Raw genomic sequence first — 21,341 nt, 5'->3', positions numbered from 1 at the left:
ATCTAACTATGTCTGTCCGTCCGTCTGTCTGTCCTTTGAAAGCACGAGCTACAGCTACGAGCGAGAGCTACAGAGTTAAAATTTCTTACAAGTATTGATAATGGACAATAACGGTCAAAGTTTTCGTATAGCCCACATAAAGTGGCCCCCCGAAAAACAGCTTTAACAGTCATAACTGTTTTAAAAAAGCGAGTATAGCGATGAAACTCAACATAAATAAGTTTCATATGATCCAAATTCTCTATACCGAATTTTATGAGTATCGGTCATAAAAATCACTTTAACGCCCATTACTGGCTTAAAAATACGAGTTTAGCGTTGAAATTCGCAATAAGTAAGTTTCTTGCGAGTTTCTGGATTTGATCGAATTATTCGATAACATCAGACATTTAGTAGCAAGTAGCAGACATTTCGATAAGCAAAATTAGACATTTAGTAGCAAGTAGCAGACATTTGAATAAGCAAATTTATATACGTTTAAAGTAATTTTTTGGCTTTCATAAAAACATTTTATAACCAGAACTTTACAAGCAAATGAATATTTACTTCCAAAATGAGTGCAAAACCAATGATACATATGTAGCGTACTTTAAGAACAAAAACTTATGTTGTTAAAGTTAAATAATTTATTGTTATCATTTTAATATAGTAATATAAAATTTATGTGTAAAAAACTTTATTCATTATTTTCATGTAAAATTTATCAAAAAAAAAAAAAAAAAATTGAATGGCGCTTTATTTTTAAAATTTATATATACATAAATTCAATTAACCGCTTATCGAATCACTACTAAAGACGTTTAATTGATAATTTCATTAAATATAAATTAGGGCAGTACAAAATTATTTTTTACTAACTAAGAAAAAAAATTTTATGCAAATTGAGTAAAAATCTAACTGCTTATCACAATTTAATCTCATCTAGGCCTACCACTACTGGTTAAACGATATGTACATGGATGTACGTTTATCGTTGCCAATCAATTCGAATCCTGGTATGGTTTTACCGCCACGACGTTTCACCACTGTTCATGATGTTGCCCGATTTGCGGCGCGTATTTTAGAAGGCATTATGGTGCACAAAGAAATGCTTGATAGTGGTAACTTACCACAAGAACGTGCTACATCGCGTGAAAAGAATCAACCTTTGTGTATGGCTCAGTATTATCGTTTGTTAGGTTCATGTCGCCGACCTGGTATACAACGTGATTCCCAGTATTTGCCAAAGCACAAAACCGAAGACGAGCATGTCATTGTATTTTGTCGCAATCAAATGTATTGCATTGTACTGAAGGCTCGTGATCGTGGTAAACTGTCGGAGAGTGAAATTGCTTCCCAAATTCTCTATGTGCTAAGTGATGCTCCCTGTTTGCCCTCAAAACCACCACCTATAGGTCTACTAACGGCCGAACCAAGAACACAATGGGCTGAGGATCGTGCCACCTTACAGTTGGAAGAGCATAATCATCGTAACATCGAATTAATAGAGACCGCTTTGATTGTATTGTGTTTGGATGAACCATTGCCATTGACATTTAATGCTCGCGGCTTTACGGGAGCAACTCCGTCCGTGCATTATGCCGGTCAGAGAGATGAAACTAATATGGCTCATGAAATGATACATGGCGGTGGTAGTGAGTATAATTCTGGCAATCGTTGGTTTGATAAGACCATGCAAATTATTATTTGCACTGATGGTACCTGGGGTCTGTGCTATGAACATTCCACCTCGGAGGGTATAGCAGTGGTCCAGTTACTAGAAAAGATCTATAAGAAAATTTTGGAAAGTCCCTCGGATGACAGTGGTGTACCTCAACATCATTTACCACCACCCGAACGTTTAGAATGGGAAATAGCTCCAGAAATACAAAGACGTTTCGGACCGGCCTGTCAATCAGTCGATAGGTGAGTTAATTTATTTACATTTATATGAAAAAAAAAATAAATATCACAAATTTATTTACAGAGCCATTGATAATTTGGACTTTTATGTTTATCGCTATAAGGGTTACGGTAAGAATTTCATCAAAGCTTGCCAAGTTAGTCCAGATGCCTATATACAATTATCTTTACAATTAGCCTATTTCAAGTAAGTATTTATTTACTCTCTGATCAGTGTTACTCGTTTTTAACGTTTTATTTTCATAACTAGATTATATGGACATTTGGTAGCCACCTATGAGAGTGCTTCGACTAGACGTTTTCTATTGGGTCGTGTCGATTGTATACGCAGTGCCAGTACCGAAGCTTTGGAATGGGCTAAAGCTATGTGCCAGGATGAAGGTCCCAATGTGGCTTTAGAAAGTGATCGTGAAGAGGAAGATGATGCACGTAAAGTTAAATTTAGCATATATAGTGTAAGTTGGAAGTGATTATACATATGTACATATGTTTTGAAAAGCATATAATTTATAATTTTTTTACAGAAAGATTATTTACGTGAATTATTCCGTTGTGCGGTAGCACGTCAAACTGAAGTAATGGTACAAAATATTTTGGGTAATGGCATCGATATACCTTTATTGGGTCTTCGGGAAGCTAGTCGCGAAGTAACTGGCGAATTACATGAACTGTTTACGGATGAATCATATCAAATATCACAGTGTTTCCTGTTATCTACCAGCCAGGTATATCTTATATTAATATTTCTAATAATTGCACAAATGCACCATAGAGCACAAAAAATTGCATGTATATATAAATTGCACCGCTAAGCTAGTGAGAAAAATCCTTTGTATACTCTCCGAATGAGTGTAAAATGTATTATATGGCTGTAAAGTTGTACTCTTTTAAAATGTATTTTTGGAAAGAATTGCGGAATCAGGTGTAACACTAATACTCGTATATGAAGGTTCCCAAATATGTACGTACAACGCTTGCGATGTTGAAATTTTATATTAAAATTTTTAAATCGGGCTAAAATTTAGATTTAAAATAATTGCAAAGAACACGCGATCATGTTTGTAGTGATTGATTCTTTAAAGCCATTCCGGGTATCCTTGGATTATAAAATAGCGACTTCAAATCTAATGGCGTTAGAATGACTCTGGCTTAAGAATAATTCTTAAGGAAGAAATATGTCGGTAGTCGGGAGTTACGAAAACACATCATTATCGAGTATCGATAGTTTGTAATGATAATTCGAAAATATTTTTAACGGTGTTTGATATATCTCATTCTTTGTATTTTCCAAAATTGTATATTTCCTTCATCTTAGTGAGATTATTTATAAGTGTGTAAATATTATATTTTAATTCACAACTGAATAAATAAATCGAACAATAATTAAAAAACAAAATTTAACCTCTTTTAACTCTATAAAGCTTTTATGTTATTTTTATTGTATACCCACTATTTACAAATATTAATTTTCCCTTTGTAACATATCGAAATTTAAGTCCAAAAAGATTCAAGGTCAATCTGGACATGTCCGTCCGTCTGTCATTCTGTTCGAAGCGCTATAGGTTCCAAACGGAAAGAGACTGAAAGTTTACACAAATATTTTCTATTTTTAAGGTTGGTTTTACGCAAGCTTTATTCTGGGCGCATTTTTATTATTAAGTGTGCCAAAAGCCGGCTCATATTTGAACCTAAATTCCATATAAAGTACCCACCAGTCTTTAACGTTATTATCTGACTTAAAAATGCATCTGTCAGAAATACAGATCAGTTTTATAAGTATCCGTCCATAACACCCATATAACCCCTCTACCCCACCAGTCTTTAACGTTATTATCTGGCTTAAAGATGCATCTGTCAGAAATACGGATCAGTTTTATAAGGATCCGTCCATAACACCCATATAACCCCTCTAAAATGGCGTTCTATATTTAAATTTATTATTCTCAATTCAAAAAAAAAAAAATAATTTAAAATTTATTTATAGATTTTGTCAAGAAACACGAGATTAATTATGATACAATTCTTGAAAAACATTTGTTAAAGAACTTTTTTCCTAACACGTTTTGAATTCTGAAGTCATTGGACCTAATTAAGTAAACAATTCTTGAATTAAGCACATTTTGGTATCATTTTAATCCTGATCGTACTTAAATCAATATCATTTTGAACTCAATTTAAGTTCTCATCGGAGATTAAGACAAAGTGAAAATTTAAAAAATAAGTGAATCAGTTTGATTAAAAAAAGTATTAATAAAAGCTAAAACTGAGAATTTTGTACTTGACTGATCCATAATTGAATCGAGTACACTTGTCAGTACTACTGATTCCGTAGACCTAAGTTCGTAAATAGATACACTTTGCGAAGTTTACTATAAATTTAGGACAAATGTTCTTATGGTGGGTATATAAGATTCGGCATAGCCGAATATGACACTCTTATTTGTTTTTGTATATTTATTGCAAATTTTATTTTAATAACATTCTTATCACTATAAAAGCACTAAAAATCTTGTATAAGCACATTTAAAGCACTTAATTACAGAAAAAACTGCACACACTGCAAAAAATGTATTAATGGCAAATCTCATGCACACTACACTGAGAGAAAAAATAAATAAAAAAGCACCTTTGTAAGTTCCTTTAAGTGTTTTAAAACAAGTTAAAAAAAAACAACAAAAAAACCCAAACAAACTTGAAATTCCCTCTTTAGGTGGCTTGTAGTACCGATAGTTTTATGGGCTATGGACCGGTAACTCCAAAAGGTTATGGTTGTTCATACAATCCACATCCTGATGAAATTGTCTTCTGTGTTTCAGCATTTTATGCGTGTGAAGATACAAGTGCTTCACGTTATGCCAAATCCCTACAAGATTCTCTAGATATAATGAGGGATTTATTGCAGAACTAAACTTAAATACTATTATTGTTATTAATAAACAAAAAGGAACAATTAAAAGAAAAACAAACAAACAAATTGGGAATATTTAAACAAACTATAAAAACACAAACAATACATATCATAAAATGTACCTTAAGAAATTTTAGAACAATTATACAATTACAATTAGTTAAATTAATTACATACTTATAAAACAAAGAAAAAAACCATATACATATAAATATAAATTATTGTATGTTATTAATGCAAATAGAAATTATTGAAAAAAAAAAATTAAAAATAAATATATAAATGTATATTAGAAAATTACTATACAAAAAAAAAACTTTTAGAAAATTGTTAATTAAAGAATATTTACATGCATACATATATACTTATAAAAACCAATGAAATCAAGACTAGAAACATTTTAAAAAGTAATCACATAATTTTCCTACGACCTATCTTAGCGGAAATTACAAAATACACAATTTAAAAAGGATCTTACATTGGGAATATTTTGAACTATTCCCTAGTCATTTTGTTCTAATACTTCCAAAATTGTATTAATTTCTGGGTATATTTTAGCACGTATATATATTTTTTCTTCTGCTTGGATAATTACCCGATAGTTGTTTAATAGTCACACAACACAAAAGCAATAATTATAAGTTATCAAAAAGTATATAGATTTGTCTTAATCCACGTATTTAGAAATAATGTAGAATAACTTTATTATGCCAATATATTTGGTTCTAAAATACATGTCCCTAAGTTATTGGACTGCAGCGGACTATCGGTTATCGAAGGCATATAAGTTCCTCATTATAAGGTGAATTATAAGGCATGAATCATATCCAGAAAAGCTTCAGAATACAAATTTGAATTGTGATATATATTTGAGTAATCAGGAAAGAAGTTCTTAAGATGTTGATTGTTTGGAAGATCAATCGTTCACTTCAATCCACACTTATCGACTTTATATGGTTCCATAAAACCACAACTTAAACGGCTTTAGAATATAAAATCACTCTGAAGAGAGGTAAAATCACTCTACAATATCTGGATCATATCCAAAAAACCTTCAGAATACGAATTTGGAATCAGGAAAGATCGACAATTGATTTTAATTCGATCATGTTTACTTTAGTTGATTTTTTGAAGATCAGCCGCTCACACTTATCGATGAGAAACAATATAAATATACTTCGAACGGTTCCATAAAACCAGAACTTAAAAAGAAATCAATTAGAATAAAGAATGGGTAAACTCATTCTTCAATAACTGGGTGCAATAATTCTGAATCCATTTATTGCATAAATACTACGACGACAAGTTTAATAAATACAGATCGACGGTACATTCTGCTCACCAAAAAGCTGTCAATTAACGCACGCCAATTATAACACATGGATCATAACCAGATAGAGCTTCAGGATTGGATTTCGAAATCCGATATATATTAGACTAATCGGGAAAGACTGACAAACTTAAGGTATTGATTTTAATTCGGTCGATGAGAAACCAAAAAATACACTTTGCATGGTTCTTTAAAACCTCACCTTAAAAGGATATCAAACGGCATTAGAATGAAGAAGGGGTGTTAGTTGTTTCAGAAAGTCAACTCATACTTCTGAAGTAATTATCCCATTTATCATTCTCACCATAAATGACGACCATGCAAAGAGTGGATGTATTTATTAGTACTCTATATGATCTGAATGCAATAATATTAAATCAAACAAGTAAAAATACACCTAACCCAATATCGGGTACGTTGTGAAAGAACATTTATATATGGGTAATTTCATGTCAAGTGACCCAACTTAAAAAATCGATTTTGACGAAATTTGTACCAAGGTTAGTACTATTGGATAGTAGGTCAGAAACAAATTTTCAGCTCAATCAAGTCAAGAACTGTCAGACTTAGAGGGGATCAATGTTAGACATTTTGTTCATACAGGGTTTTATTGAAATGAGTGTAACTTTTCACCTCTTAGTCCTAAAAAAATTGTCCAAAGGATCTCAGATAGGTATTTTTTATTTCCAAAAAGTTTTTTTTAAATTTTAAAATTTTTTTTTTTATTTTTTTTCAAAATGGACCCTTTTTATAAGGTAAATTTTAGGACCAGTAAACCTGTATAGAAAGCTGTGCCAAGCGAAGTTTAATGAATATTGATTTATCAATTAAAAAAATATATATGACTATAAAATGAGTTACTTTATAAGTGATTCCTGAAACTTAACGGTCCTTGGGCCAACAATGGGACCTCGAGAAATAATACTGTAATTTAAACATTATACACGTTAGCCAAGATTTATATAAAAATATATTCAAGAAATTTTGGAAACTTAAAATGATCTTTGGGAAAATGGAATGATCCTTCACAAATCTATATACTATTTTTTAACTAAAAAATGTATAAATTTCTCAATAATTTCTTTAACTGTACTATTTTATATTTTATGAATTGGAGACACACCTTATTCTAACATACCAATATAGTTCCTATAAAATATTTTTTTTCTTTCTCAAACTTAATTGAAAAATTGTTCGAAATTTTTTTTTTTGGAAAAATTAATACATACATAGTTATTTTTACTAAAAAGAATACCCCTAAAGATAAAACCAAAAACAAATATATGAAAACAGACATTTGGTGTGTCAAAATTATTCAATTAAGAACGCAAAGGAAATAAGAAATATACACTTCTACAAAACAATTTTAGAGATATACAAAAAATAAACAAAAACATAATGATAATGATAATAAAAAAAAACCCAAAAAAATTTAAAAAGAAATTGTTCAAAAATTTGTTCATGAAAAATGCAAACAAATGAAAAAAAAAACAACATAAAGATAAAAATGTAATCATTGTCATTGCCAAAACACTATAATTAGTATTGTCACTTGATCATGCCTAGGAGTGTATGAGTATTTTGAACTATTTATTAAGTATTTCCCAAAAACATGTTTATTTTCATTCATTGTTATTTTGAGGTAGTAAGTACATAGTACATACGTTACGTTAGTGATTTGAAGCACATTTTTTATAGAAAATGTGAAGTTATTAAGACATTTTTTTTAAGAAAATATTTTACAAATGATTTATTCTATTAAAAATAAAAATTAAGTGTTATAATTTTTAACTATCGATTTCACAAATATTAATCAGATGTGAACACAGTTTTGTTATTCACATTTAAATATCTGAACAATTTATTCCAAATATTTTTTTTTTTGGTACATTTTTCTATTTGATTTACGCTGTTGTTTAGAAAAACTAAACTTTCATTACTTCAAGATAAATTATTTTTTTTCATTCATAAAAGAAACATTTATTCCAATTTGTCTAGTTAAATTTTGTTTTAAATTTTTTTTAGATAAATATAAAAATTACCTTTTTATAGTCATTTTAAATGATTTCTTCACTTACCTGAAAAAGAAAAAAGAGATATAAAATTAAACTCTTTAAAAACAAATTAAAATATGTTAAGTTATCAATTATCATTATTAATATTGAAAAAATGTCTTATCAATATCACACGTGTTTTTTTTCTTCAAATTGTAAATGTATAATTAATTATCATATGTGGGTATAAAGTTAAGAGAGATTCTAGAATTTATTTGTCATTTATATACATACAAGTATATATAAACGCAATTCCAAAGCTGGGGAATAAACTTCTAGAGAAAGTGAAGAAAAATAATATTACAATAAACTTTTAACTATATAATAGGTCTAGAGCAAAACGATTCGATTATAATAGTATACGCACAATTGGGACGAACGACGAATTTTTCGGAACGAATATTCGTCGTCAGAAATAGAAAACACTTGGGTATATGAAAATGTACACAATCATTGCGTATGACTAAATTCGTCATACGTAACGAACTATACGATAGGTTTATTTCTATTCTTTACGAAGACGAACGACGAATTAATTGGGGAAATTTTTTTTAAAACTAATTCCGGTAGACCAAATTTGCTGAAATTATTATTATGTTCGAATATTCGAAATTATATTCGAAAATTCGAAGTTATGTTCGAACAATTTTTTATGCTCTTAAAATAATCTCTGTGTCATAAAAACTAAAAATAAAATTTTCGAAAACTCGAACTTAAGTCCGAAAAATTTTTGAAGCCATTAAAACCAGTCTGGAGTACACTTGATGACTCTACAATGCTATGTTGGAATATTTAAAATTAAGTTCGAAAATTCGAAGTAATATTCGAAAAAAATTTGAAGCTGTTAAAAAATTGGGGATATTCTCTTACATTTTCTAATTTCGAAATAATGTTCGAATAAATTTTAAAGCTTTTAAAATTATATCAAAATCATGGAGATTCACAAAAATATAATTTTTGTTCCTTTTTCTTACTTTTTCCAATTTCGAACAAGCAAATTTTGAAACGAATTCGCAGTACGAATAATTTTGTTCCATTCGACGAATTTACGCAACGAATTTTTGTCGACAAGTTCGTCGTGCTATACGAAATTCGTCGTTCGTCCCAATTGTGCGTATACCATAAGTTTAAAAAAAAGTTATCGTAAATTTTTACCAATTCGAGCTAATTCCAAAAGTTTTGATCTCTGTAAAGCTTAAACCCTATTTAACAGGTTTTGTACAGACTAAACGACTTTGTTAAACTAACCCTTTTTGAACCATTCGAAAGAAAGTAGGTCAGACATAGCAACATTTTATAAAGATCCATAATCCCCCATCTAACTCAGGCAGTTCTTGACCAATAGGGCTGAAAATTTGTGTCTGGTCTACTATCCAATAGTACTATAATAGTACCAAGTTTGGCCACTTAACACGAAATTGCCTATATATGTATATAAACCACAGGGGTGTCCATAAATGTTACGGCAATCGCAATATTCATTTCACTATGATGGTGTTTGAAATACTCCATAGTGTAAAACCCTGCTCCTGACCAAATATATTTTTTAATAAAATTAAAAGCACTTCTATTTGGGAAAAGACTGTCTACTTCTGAAAGACCAATATTTCTTTATAAAATAGTCACAGTGTTCATAGATGTTAGATCAGTTTTAAAATTATCATAATGTTAGGGTGTGTTCTATAATATGACATTTTCCAAAAACTGGTTTTCGACTTTGAATTTGAACATTTGAAAAAAGCTCGTTTACTATTTTCAAAATTCACAAAAATCCCCTTTTACCGGATTTTCCTTAATAATAAGAAATGACCACTTACGTAACCCCACCAATCGGCTCATCATTATTTTCTGAGTCGATTACACTAAGTCCGTATGGTAAATTTTTCAGAACCATTTCAAAAAAATCCAAGATATTTTATTTTTCACAAATTATACTGTTGTTAGGGTCTTCAATCGCTGGTGGGGAATTGAGGACCATTCGAAAAAAAATATATTATATTTTTTTCGTGTTCAGTACTTTAATACGCTTCGATTGAGAGGTATTACTACATGAAATTCTTAAAAAGGCGGTTCCTCGGGACACTCTAATGGCCATGTTAACCTTGCAATTTATTTGACCCAAGAATCATCTACCCTCTTCAAAGCCCACCTCAGAAATGGCAACATAAATGCTTTATAATTAGAAATAACACATGTTTTAGATCTACTTATAACTGGTGTAGGGTACCATATGGTCGGCTATACCCGACTAAACTTTCTTACTAGTTACTATAGAAATCATGTGTACTGTTTTACTAAAAGTAAATTTTTTTGAGATCCCCTCATGGTCACGTTATTGCTGCCACTTAATGTAACTACCAATGGAAGGTACCATTTTTGAAATATATGTATGTACATACTTCAGATAACTGTTGAATAAATTATCCTTATTTAAGAACTATACCATTATGTTTCTTAAGAATTTGTGATCAAGATTAATAAAATCTTATAATTAATTTAGAAATTATACAATAATAAACTTTAAACCCTTTGAGAAATAATCTTAAAAATATGAACTTTGCACTTTGATAAAATCTAAACCGCAACGAATTTGAAAAAATGTATGTACCGAAATTTAATGAAATCGAAAATCGATCCTCTATATATTAATAATTATAATTATTCCTAATGCTATAAATTTATTTACTGAAATTTTTTAATTATTTTAATATTTGTTAAATAAGTTTAATTATCAGGAGTTTTTGTTAAAAAAAGATGTATTTAAAAAATGATTTATGATTAATATAATTATAAAAAATTAATTAAAATTATAAACAAAAAATTTAAAAGAATTATATGCTGCGACCGTGACAGGACTCGAACCTGCAATCTTCGGATCCGAAGTCCGACGCCTTATCCATTAGGCCACACGGTCATATTTCAACCCATAGCCAAATTGTATACAATAGCTTATTACTACCACTAAACAACACACACATAAAATCTGTTATAATTATGGTATACATATACCAAATACTGTTATACATAAACAAAATTCACCACGAAATATATTTCAATATGGCAACAATAACAGGCTGATGTTAAATATACAACAAAGTGTTGCCATATTATAAATGTAAATGTTCACACCAGCCAAAAAGAAAAACGTTAAATTTAAATAAATTGTTTTTAATTGGCATAAAAAATGTATTTAATAAATAGAAAATTATTATATATAATAAACTCACACACAAATACATATCATAAATAATTAAAAATATTTACACTTACATACATACATTTAGGAAAACAAAAGAAAGAAAACCTACTATATTTACATAATAAAAAATATAATTGAAATTATACAAAATGAATATTAATACATAAAAAATATATACATACTAAATTATTATAAAAAAAGTTATAGACAAAGTTGTAGAAAACTATATATATATACATATTATTAAATTAGCAAATGTTGAAAAAAACTAAAATATATTAATTATTATTGAAAATGTTGCTGTGTTTCAAATTATTCGCTTCAAAATAAAAAACAAAAACTGTGTTCATTGTTGTTTGTAGTTTACCTTACGCATTTTAACGAATTATTATTTAATAAATATATTATAAAAAAAGTTTAAAAAAAAAAAAAGTACTTCTAAAGTATCGTTAAGTTTAACTGTTTATTGTTAATTTGCTGTTGAAATTAATTTTATCATTAGAGAAAATGCATATTTATGTTATGACATTAACTTAGAGATGAAACGTGTAAAATTGTTTAATTTCAGTTTAATCTATTCAAATGTTCTATTATTGTATGTTGTATATTTTCAAATAAATACGTTTAACACCCGTTAATTGTTTTAGAGTGATTTATTTTGTATGGTTTTTTATTTGAACTTTGGAAATATTAAGGTAAGTGGGATATAAAAATGTTGCATAACATATGGAGCAATGGTTGCACAACGAACATTTAACTTCTTAACAATTTGGTATGATCGACTTTTTTACTTTTCGAACTATTTTTATACCCACCATCAAAAAAGGTGGGGATATATTGATTTTGTCATTCCGTTTGTAACACATCGAAATATTGGTCATGGACCCACAAAAGTATATATATTCTGGATCCCTATTAAATTCTCAGGCGATCTAGACATGTCTGTCCGTCTGTTCGTCCGTCTGTGTGTTGTAAACACGATAGAGGACGAAAGAGGTAGAGGGTTTAAATATTCCTTACAGGTAAGGTTTGTTTTTTGGTATTGAAAATGGGCAATATCGGTCCACGTTTTCGGAAGGCCCCCATACAAGTGGACCCCCGAAAAACAGCTTTAACTGGCATTACAATTATAAAAATACGAGTAAAGAAATTCGACATAAATAAGTTTCATATAAGCCCAAATCCCTCTGCCAAATTTTATGAGGATCGGTCTATAATTGACCCTACCCACCCATATAAGGTCCCCTTCAGAAAACGACTATAACGCACATTACTGGCTAAAAAAAATACGATTATGGCGATGAAATAAAGAAGTTTCTTACGAGCCAACACCTCTCTACTGACTTCTATGAGAATCGTCAAAAATTACTTTTACTTTGGCTTAAAATATGAAATTCGACACAGCCAAAATCTCTAATAACGTCTACTTCAGAAAATGACTTTAATGCTCAATTTGATGAGGATCGGTCGATAACTAATCCAACACCCTATTAACGGTTTCCTTCAGGAAATTACTTTAAACCTCATAATGAACCTCACGATGACATTCGAAACAAATAATTATTGTCTAAACCGATGAGGATAGGTCCATAATTGAATCTACCATCCATATAACCCCTTTTACAAAAAAACAGTTTATGGTTATAAAAATGGACAGAAACGATTAGTTTTTTAAAATTAATAGTTTTAATACGAAAGAGCACAGTCCATACTTAAGCCCTCACTAAAGGCCCTGTTCCAAATATTACCCTGGTATTTATATATCGATAAATGATGATAAAATTCAACAAAGATCTAATAAATTAGATATTTTTTTCGATAATAACAAAAGCATCGGTTCGTAAATATCTAAGTTTATTTATAAGGAAGCATTCCTTTTCGGAAATAATTTGATGGTGGGCCATGCCGAATATAACACTCTTAGTTGTTAATATAGACTTCTTTCGACCTTGTTCGACTATTTACAAATTTGCGACGGCTGACTTTTTGAACTTTATATAATATTGACTTTTCGATTATTTATTTAAAATAGTCGATGACGATTTTTTTTTTTTTTTTTTTTTTGAACAAAATCGACAACGTTTATACAAAAAGTCAATTATTGAAAAGATGATGTATAGAACAATAAGAAGGACTATTACCAATCTATAGACTTTACATATTTTGTCGAAAAGTCAAAATCGACTATTTTGTCCTAATAAAGACGATAAATCGACTATCTTGTAAGAAACAAGTTGAAGAACGAAGTCAAAAGCTTGGAAAGAAAGAAGTTACTAATTTGGAAAAGTCCCAGTCAATATGATAATTCATGATTAGTTAGCGACCCTTTACACGATCACACTTTACGTACGTAAAGTCTAATGAAAAAGGAAAATGAAATTCCCTCCGAATGACCAAAAAGAGAATAAAGAGAATAATGATTTATATTTTTTGTGTTAACACGATTGGTATAAAACAATAACAAAGTAAGATGGAAACAGCTGTTCCACTTTTTTTGTATATGTGTTTACATAAAAATACATCCCTGATCTAATGCGACTTGCTTGTTTTTTGAATCATTTCAAAAAATTAAGAGAGCCGTACGACTGTCAAATTTTGCATCCGTATTTTCTCTCAATGTGTGATGATTGCGTTATATATCGCTTTTAGACGTTCCCATCCGTACTGTTTTACACAACATTTTGACAGATCATATTACTTGTGTGCCAATGTAAAGGGGGTTTTAGAAGTTTAAAATTTTAAGAGCGGAATATTCTTTCAATGTTTTTAACCTCTTAACGTACTCTCAGTAAGAGTACGTGGATGCATTTAATATGACTTTTAATCTTTTGGCGAATCTAGAACAGTTCTGAATTTTAGAATTTTAAGTTTAATACCCCATTTACACATCTAGTGTAGGAAAAATGGGCCACATTTTAATCCACTTTAGTGGGGAGGGATTATTGGAGTTGTGCTGATGTTTGCAATGCACAACGCACGATTGGTATACCTTAAAGTATACCAATCGGCTTAGAATCATTTTTTGAGTCGATTTAGCTATGTCCGCCCGTCTGTCCAACCATATAAACCTTGTAATCAAACTATAGGTCCCATTTTTAAAGATAATTCAATGAAATTTGGTACACGATCTTCTATTCTCAGTGGCGAAGCCTATTGAAAATGGTTATGATCGGTCCATTTTTTCACCTAAACCCCATGCAACTGAACCCCCGAAAAGCAATTTTGAAGATAATTCAATAAAATTTTGCACATGATCTTCTAGTGAACTAGAGACGAATCCTATGGAAAATCGGTAATATCGGTCCAATATTTGATAGCGCCTCATTTGACCCTAGCCCCTATACAAAGCCCCCTTCGAAATATGATTTAAATGTACACAATTTTATTCAACAAAAAAGGCTAAAGTATATCTGAGACAAGGTACAATTCATTATGAACACTAAATAACATTTTATTTTTATAACTGGTGTAGGGTTTTATACGGTCGGCCTCGCCCGACTGTAACATCTTACTTGTTTTTTTATTTGTTTTGTTTTTTTCTTTTTTCGTGTGCAGCATCGTATTTTTTATATTTAGGAAAAAAACGGAGTTGCATCACTTAAAACTATTCAATTTTGAGTAGATTTCAATGAAATCTAGTTACAAAGTCAACTAGATTTTGCTCGAAATCTCATAAGTATTAGATTTCGTTGTAGTGTAAATGGGCTATTAACATACATATTCACATATTTTGAGAACAAAAACTTTAATCTAACTTTACGATTTTTATGCGTTCATCTATTTGGTTAAAATAAGATTTTGAAAAAATATTTAAAAAATTTTTTAGAAATATTGAGGAAATAGCAATCTAAAGTCCAATGGACAATTTTTGCTAGGACCAATAGGTGAAAAGTTACACTCATTTAAAAAAAACCCCCGTTTGACCGATAGAGCTAAACATTTGTGTCTGGCCTACTACTCAATAGTATTAACTAACACCTTGGTTCAAATTTTTCAAATCGACACGAAATTGCCCATGTACAAACACCATAGCAACCAAGATTAAAAAACTGAACATACTATGGTTCCAAAAATAGCAATTATTCGTCATAACGCCTCCTCATATGTACATATGTATTTAAAAGTTCTATCACCCCATAAACATACATATTTTGGCAAAATTTAAAAAAATGTTCCTACGACCGAGACAGGACTCGAACCTGCAATCTTCGGATCCGAAGTCCGACGCCTTATCCATTAGGCCACACGGTCTACTGAATGCCCGGGAGCCTAGAACGTTTTATTAATGTAAATTAAGCAAGACTTATACTAATTTTTTTGAAATTATAGATTAACCTTTGTGTGAAAATTTTGTTTTATAAACCTTTTATAAAATAAAAAATTTGTTTGTGAATAAGGAGGTAAATGTTAAGAATTTATTTGAAAATTTTGAATTTATACAAAAAATTTTAAATTTAATAGTAATTTTCTACGAATCTATGTGAAATATTTATTTAGAAATAAAAAATAGAGAAAAATAATCTGCGACCGTGACAGGACTCGAACCTGCAATCTTCGGATCCGAAGTCCGACGCCTTATCCATTAGGCCACACGGTCCACGCCAGCCGCTTGCTACAATACTTATTTAAATACAAAGGCCTTGCCAATTCTAAATTGTATAACAATTTTGTTCTAAAACATTGTTGCCACTTATTATTTTATAATGGTTTGAAGTCTTGCTAAAAAAATACATACGGATACATGTAGGTATATTTAAAATGGTTGAGGTTTTAAATTCGAATTTAAACAAGTAAAAGTGCTATATTCGGCTGTGCCGAATCTTATATACCCTTCACCACAGTGTATTTAAAAATATCAATTCTATAAAATTTTAATTTATTTCATTTTCCCGTTTATATCATTATTATAGCAATAACAAAACGAACAACAACGCTAAACGAAATAAACACACAAAAAAACAAAATACACAAGGCAGTAAAACCAACAGACATCCAAACATACGAAACGAAATACACAAAAAACAAAAACAAAATAGACAACGCAATGAAACATACGAAACGAAAAAAAAAGTAAAAACAAAATACACAACTCAATGAAATCAACAGACATCCAAACAAACGAAACTGAATGCACCAAGAAACAAAAACAATATACACAATGCAATGAAACACACAGCCATCCAAACAAATAATAAATTTAAACAAATAATAAATCTACATTAACTATTGTGCTGTTTATTGTTTAAGTTGGCAGCACTGTACAATTTGTCTGTCATTTTCTGTGTTAGTGTTGCGAACAATTAGGATAAAATATTCGTTGAGTCGGTTTTCTTAATTTTATATTTTTGGTTATAACACATTTTTGAAAATAAGAACGAACTTTTAAGAAAAATAAATGTATACATGGCTACAATAAATATATATTTAGTTCAGATGAATGAATATAACATATATATTTTTAATTATAATTAAAAGTATTCGAATAACGAATATTTTGTGACAAAATAAACATCACTATGCACACTTTGTTATTTTTATTGCAATTTTTAATAAATTTTTGCAAACACTGATAAATTTCTTTTATAAAAGACTACATTTTATTGCCGGAGAAGATATTTTGCATTGATAGAACACTAATCAATATAATTTACACTCTTAATTACTTCATGGCTTTATATTTAGCGAATAAACTATGAAAAAGACAAATATTGATTGTGGCCATGATTTAATTGACAGGCGGGCATTTCCAAATTGCCAAAAATAGTATTGACCAACTGGAATACTGTCAAATATTCATCTATTAATCCAATAATGCCTAGATTTTAGTTTTTTCATCAAAATAGAAATTTTTAAAATTTATCTGGAATATTATTTACAAATTTGTAAACGTTAAAATTACAATTTTTAGATTTCATTTCAGAATAAAACATGATTAGTTTTCGTCTTCAACCTAAAATTAATGAAAAAAGCTTAATCAGAGACAAAATTTGTAAGAATTCAACTTATTGTTGGCATAAAGTAGGGTCGAGCATGCAATAAATTTTTTCTATTTGTCATTGGTTTATTGAAGGTATTTTAAACTATTTGACGTTTATGAATACCATTTTCGTGGATTTTGCTTAATAATGTTTAATAAACCTAAATTAACTTTTTATGAATACAACCGTAAATGAATAAGCAGTGTTGTTGTTGTTGCGTATATCAAAGCATGAAAAAATTGTCTTTTTTATGAAATTTTCAGAGGTTGTCTCGGATTTTTGCTCATATCTCCGGTATTTATGGACCGATTTTGCTGATTTTAAATAGCGATCTCCTCGAAAGCATGTCTGACAGAATTATTGAAGATTTGGATCTCGCCGATATCTGGGGTCCTCTAAAAACTGATTTCAACAAACACACAGACGGACAGACAGACAGACAGACAGACAGACGGACATAGCTTAATCAACTCCGCTACCTATAAGGATCCAGAATATATATACTTTATGGGGTCGGAAAATTATATTATAGAAATTACAAACGGAATGACAAACTTATATATACCCTTCTCACGAAGGTGAAGGGTATAAAAAGATATGTACATTAGGGATTACTTTTTTTTTGGGCTTAACAAAGGGCTATTTTTTAAGTCAATTTGGTGAAAAAACTTCCGGCTTTTGTACTAGACTATAGACTAGACTATAGACTAGACTATAGACTAGACTATAGACTAGACTATAGACTAGACTATAGACTAGACTATAGACTAGACTATAGACTAGACTATAGACTAGACTATAGACTAGACTAGACCTATAGACTAGACTATAGACTAGACTATAGACTAGACTATAGACTAGACTATAGACTAGACTATAGACTAGACTATAGACTAGACTATAGACTAGACTATAGACTAGACTATAGACTAGACTATAGACTAGACTATAGACTAGACTATAGACTAGACTATAGACTAGACTATAGACTAGACTATAGACTAGACTATAGACTAGACTATAGACTAGACTATAGACTAGACTATAGACTAGACTATAGACTAGACTATAGACTAGACTATAGACTAGACTATAGACTAGACTATAGACTAGACTATAGACTAGACTATAGACTAGACTATAGACTAGACTATAGACTAGACTATAGACTAGACTATAGACTAGACTATAGACTAGACTATAGACTAGACTATAGACTAGACTATAGACTAGACTATAGACTAGACTATAGACTAGACTATAGACTAGACTATAGACTAGACTATAGACTAGACTATAGACTAGACTATAGACTAGACTATAGACTAGACTATAGACTAGACTATAGACTAGACTATAGACTAGACTATAGACTAGACTATAGACTAGACTATAGACTAGACTATAGACTAGACTATAGACTAGACTATAGACTAGACTATAGACTAGACTATAGACTAGACTATAGACTAGACTATAGACTAGACTATAGACTAGACTATAGACTAGACTATAGACTAGACTATAGACTAGACTATAGACTAGACTATAGACTAGACTATAGACTAGACTATAGACTAGACTATAGACTAGACTATAGACTAGACTATAGACTAGACTATAGACTAGACTAGACTATAGACTAGACTATAGACTAGACTATAGACTAGACTATAGACTAGACTATAGACTAGACTATAGACTAGACTATAGACTAGACTATAGACTAGACTATAGACTAGACTATAGACTAGACTATAGACTAGACTATAGACTAGACTATAGACTAGACTATAGACTAGACTATAGACTAGACTATAGACTAGACTATAGACTAGACTATAGACTAGACTATAGACTAGACTATAGACTAGACTAGTCGTGGGGGTACTTCAGTATTTTTCGATATCAAGAAGTACTAAAGTATTGAATTTTCCATGTCTGGGATCCAATATTCTACAATTATATGACGATTTTTACGGTTTTTATTAATAGCCCTCTAAAGTTGGACATATTGGTTATTTAAAAATAAATAGCGGAATAAAAATAATAACGGAATAACTTTGCATCACGTTATATGATTTTAACGAATGAATTGTCATTCAATTGGGCTTCAATTACTCACTTTTAATAGAAGAATATCCTTCACCATTGAATATTGAGAAAATAATATATATTCGTTACTCCGACAAAAACAGTTATGTGTTTTTTGTTATTGAATATTGTGAAAATATGTATAGTCGTTGCTTCGACAAAAATTGTTTTAGGTTTTCAGGAGAGGAAAAACACAGTTTTCTTTTGTAATTTTGCGTATTGCATTACACATAACAAATAATAACTTTCGACATGTAAATTTTGTAATGATATTGGTGGCTATAGAAAAGAATTGAAATTAGAGAGCTATAAAATATGATCGGTATAGAAGTAATTCATTATAAAAGCGTACTTAAGAGTAGAATATATGAATGTATGAAATTTTCCAAAAAAAAAAAAAATAAAAATTACCAACATTTAAACATAAAGAGATCTATTTAATAAACTTTAATTCCAAATAATAATGAAATATAAATCCACTTTAACTCATATTGGAAAATCCAAATGTTAAGATAAAAAAATAAAAAAAACTATATACTAAAAAAATAAGATAACATTTATATCAACAATGTATTAACGATATATGTATTAAATATTAATTTAAATTAATTTATTATCATTAAGTAAATACGCATTCAAAAATAACATCCATAAACATAACAAAATCCTATAAAAAGCTAGAAAATCAAAGACATAAACACAAATCAGGTGAAAACGTCAATCAAGTTAGTTGGAAAACAAATAACTTTCATAATGAAATGTAAGTACAATACTTAGTAAAAAAGAAAACTAAGTTTAATTACTTTTCATACTTTAATTTAATAATTTGCCAATTTTTATTGTTTTCTCTTTAGTCCTACACTTTGTTATAAGCTTGTGCTTTATGTGCATGTTCATGAGTGCCTTAACAAAGGCAGCTCCCATGCCAACTTTACCAGGTGCTCCTCCTACCCCACCCAGTGCCGGTAATTCATACACTGGACCACCAACTCTTCCAAATGTTGGTGGTAGTAACCAAGGTCCTAGTACTAGTACTGTTACTCCACTCTATGGTGTTTAAGTGGGAAAAGTATCCTTCGGATATTTTAGTTTATAAATTAAATATATAGAAAAGCTGATCCAAAGATGATAATGCCATTATCATAATATAAAAATAAATAGCAACTATTGAAAACAAAAGCTGTGTTTCTTAATGTTAAAATGTTAAATCGTAAAGGAAATACACATGTATGTATATAAAATTCCGTAGATAAATCGGAGAATAAAATTAGAGCTTTGGTACATTGGTAACTTTTATTAATATTATTATGTTATATGTAAATTTAAACATCCGACGGAGAAGAGAGTTCCATAAAAGCTTATTGTAGATAACGTTTTGTTATCATCAGGGAAACCAATGAGGTTAGTGTCAACTATAGACTGATCCTCATAAAATTGCTTACATAGATTTTGGTTTATGTCAAATTCCATTGCTATACTCTACTATACTATTTTAAAGGGTTAAAGTCATTTTCTGAAGGGGACTTTATATGGGGGTAAGGTCAATTATGAACCGATACTTTTAAAATTTATAAAAAATATTTCAGTTCATATAAAACATATTTATGTTGAATTTCATCGCTGTACTCGTATATATAAGCACGTAAAGGACGTTAAAATCATTTAACGTCCTTTATTATAAACCGGTATTTGATAAAGAGATATCGGTTCATATAAAATATGTTTAAGTCGAATTTCATCGCAAAACTTAAATTTAAAAAACTGTTATGATTATTGAGTCTATTTTCCATGGAACCATATGAATGAGGACTATGCAAAAACTTGGACCATTTTTAAGGCCAAACAAACCTTTAGGTAACACTTGGGGAAATTTTCA

General features: G+C 29.8%; 2 protein-coding genes and 3 non-coding genes across 5 annotated transcripts in view; 2 read left to right on the top strand and 3 right to left on the bottom strand.

Annotated features, from left to right (window-relative positions):
* LOC119602903 (choline O-acetyltransferase) overlaps positions 1-5,580 on the top strand; it is an 84,461-nt gene extending 78,881 nt beyond the window's left edge. The window contains exons 4-8 of the mRNA XM_037954702.1: positions 926-1,905; positions 1,967-2,089; positions 2,153-2,357; positions 2,427-2,627; positions 4,613-5,580. Of these exons, the coding sequence (XP_037810630.1) occupies positions 926-1,905; positions 1,967-2,089; positions 2,153-2,357; positions 2,427-2,627; positions 4,613-4,810 (1,707 nt within the window). The 3' untranslated portion in view covers positions 4,811-5,580. The remainder of the gene's footprint in view (positions 1-925; positions 1,906-1,966; positions 2,090-2,152; positions 2,358-2,426; positions 2,628-4,612) is intronic.
* Positions 5,581-11,035: 5,455 nt separating this feature from the next.
* On the bottom strand, positions 11,036-11,108 carry Trnar-ucg. The gene has a single exon. It is a non-coding gene; the product is annotated as a tRNA-Arg (tRNA).
* A 4,463-nt stretch (positions 11,109-15,571) lies between these two features.
* On the bottom strand, positions 15,572-15,644 carry Trnar-ucg. Its single transcript has one exon. It is a non-coding gene; the product is annotated as a tRNA-Arg (tRNA).
* A 273-nt stretch (positions 15,645-15,917) lies between these two features.
* On the bottom strand, positions 15,918-15,990 carry Trnar-ucg. Its single transcript has one exon. It is a non-coding gene; the product is annotated as a tRNA-Arg (tRNA).
* Positions 15,991-20,130: 4,140 nt separating this feature from the next.
* LOC119602925 lies at positions 20,131-20,746 on the top strand. The gene is made up of 2 exons (XM_037954732.1): positions 20,131-20,225; positions 20,320-20,746. The coding sequence occupies exons 1-2, from the start codon at positions 20,219-20,221 to the stop codon at positions 20,523-20,525; spliced, it is 213 nt and encodes a 70-aa protein (XP_037810660.1). The 5' UTR covers positions 20,131-20,218; the 3' UTR covers positions 20,526-20,746.
* The last annotated feature ends 595 nt before the right edge of the window (positions 20,747-21,341 follow it).

This window comes from Lucilia sericata, unplaced genomic scaffold (assembly GCF_015586225.1).
Source record: "Lucilia sericata isolate MDLA Ls3-8-SP2 unplaced genomic scaffold, ASM1558622v1 Contig000264F_arrow, whole genome shotgun sequence".
NCBI lineage: Eukaryota > Metazoa > Arthropoda > Insecta > Diptera > Calliphoridae > Lucilia > Lucilia sericata.
Note: the sequence above shows the minus strand (reverse complement) of the source record. Positions and strands in the feature narration are given on the sequence as shown.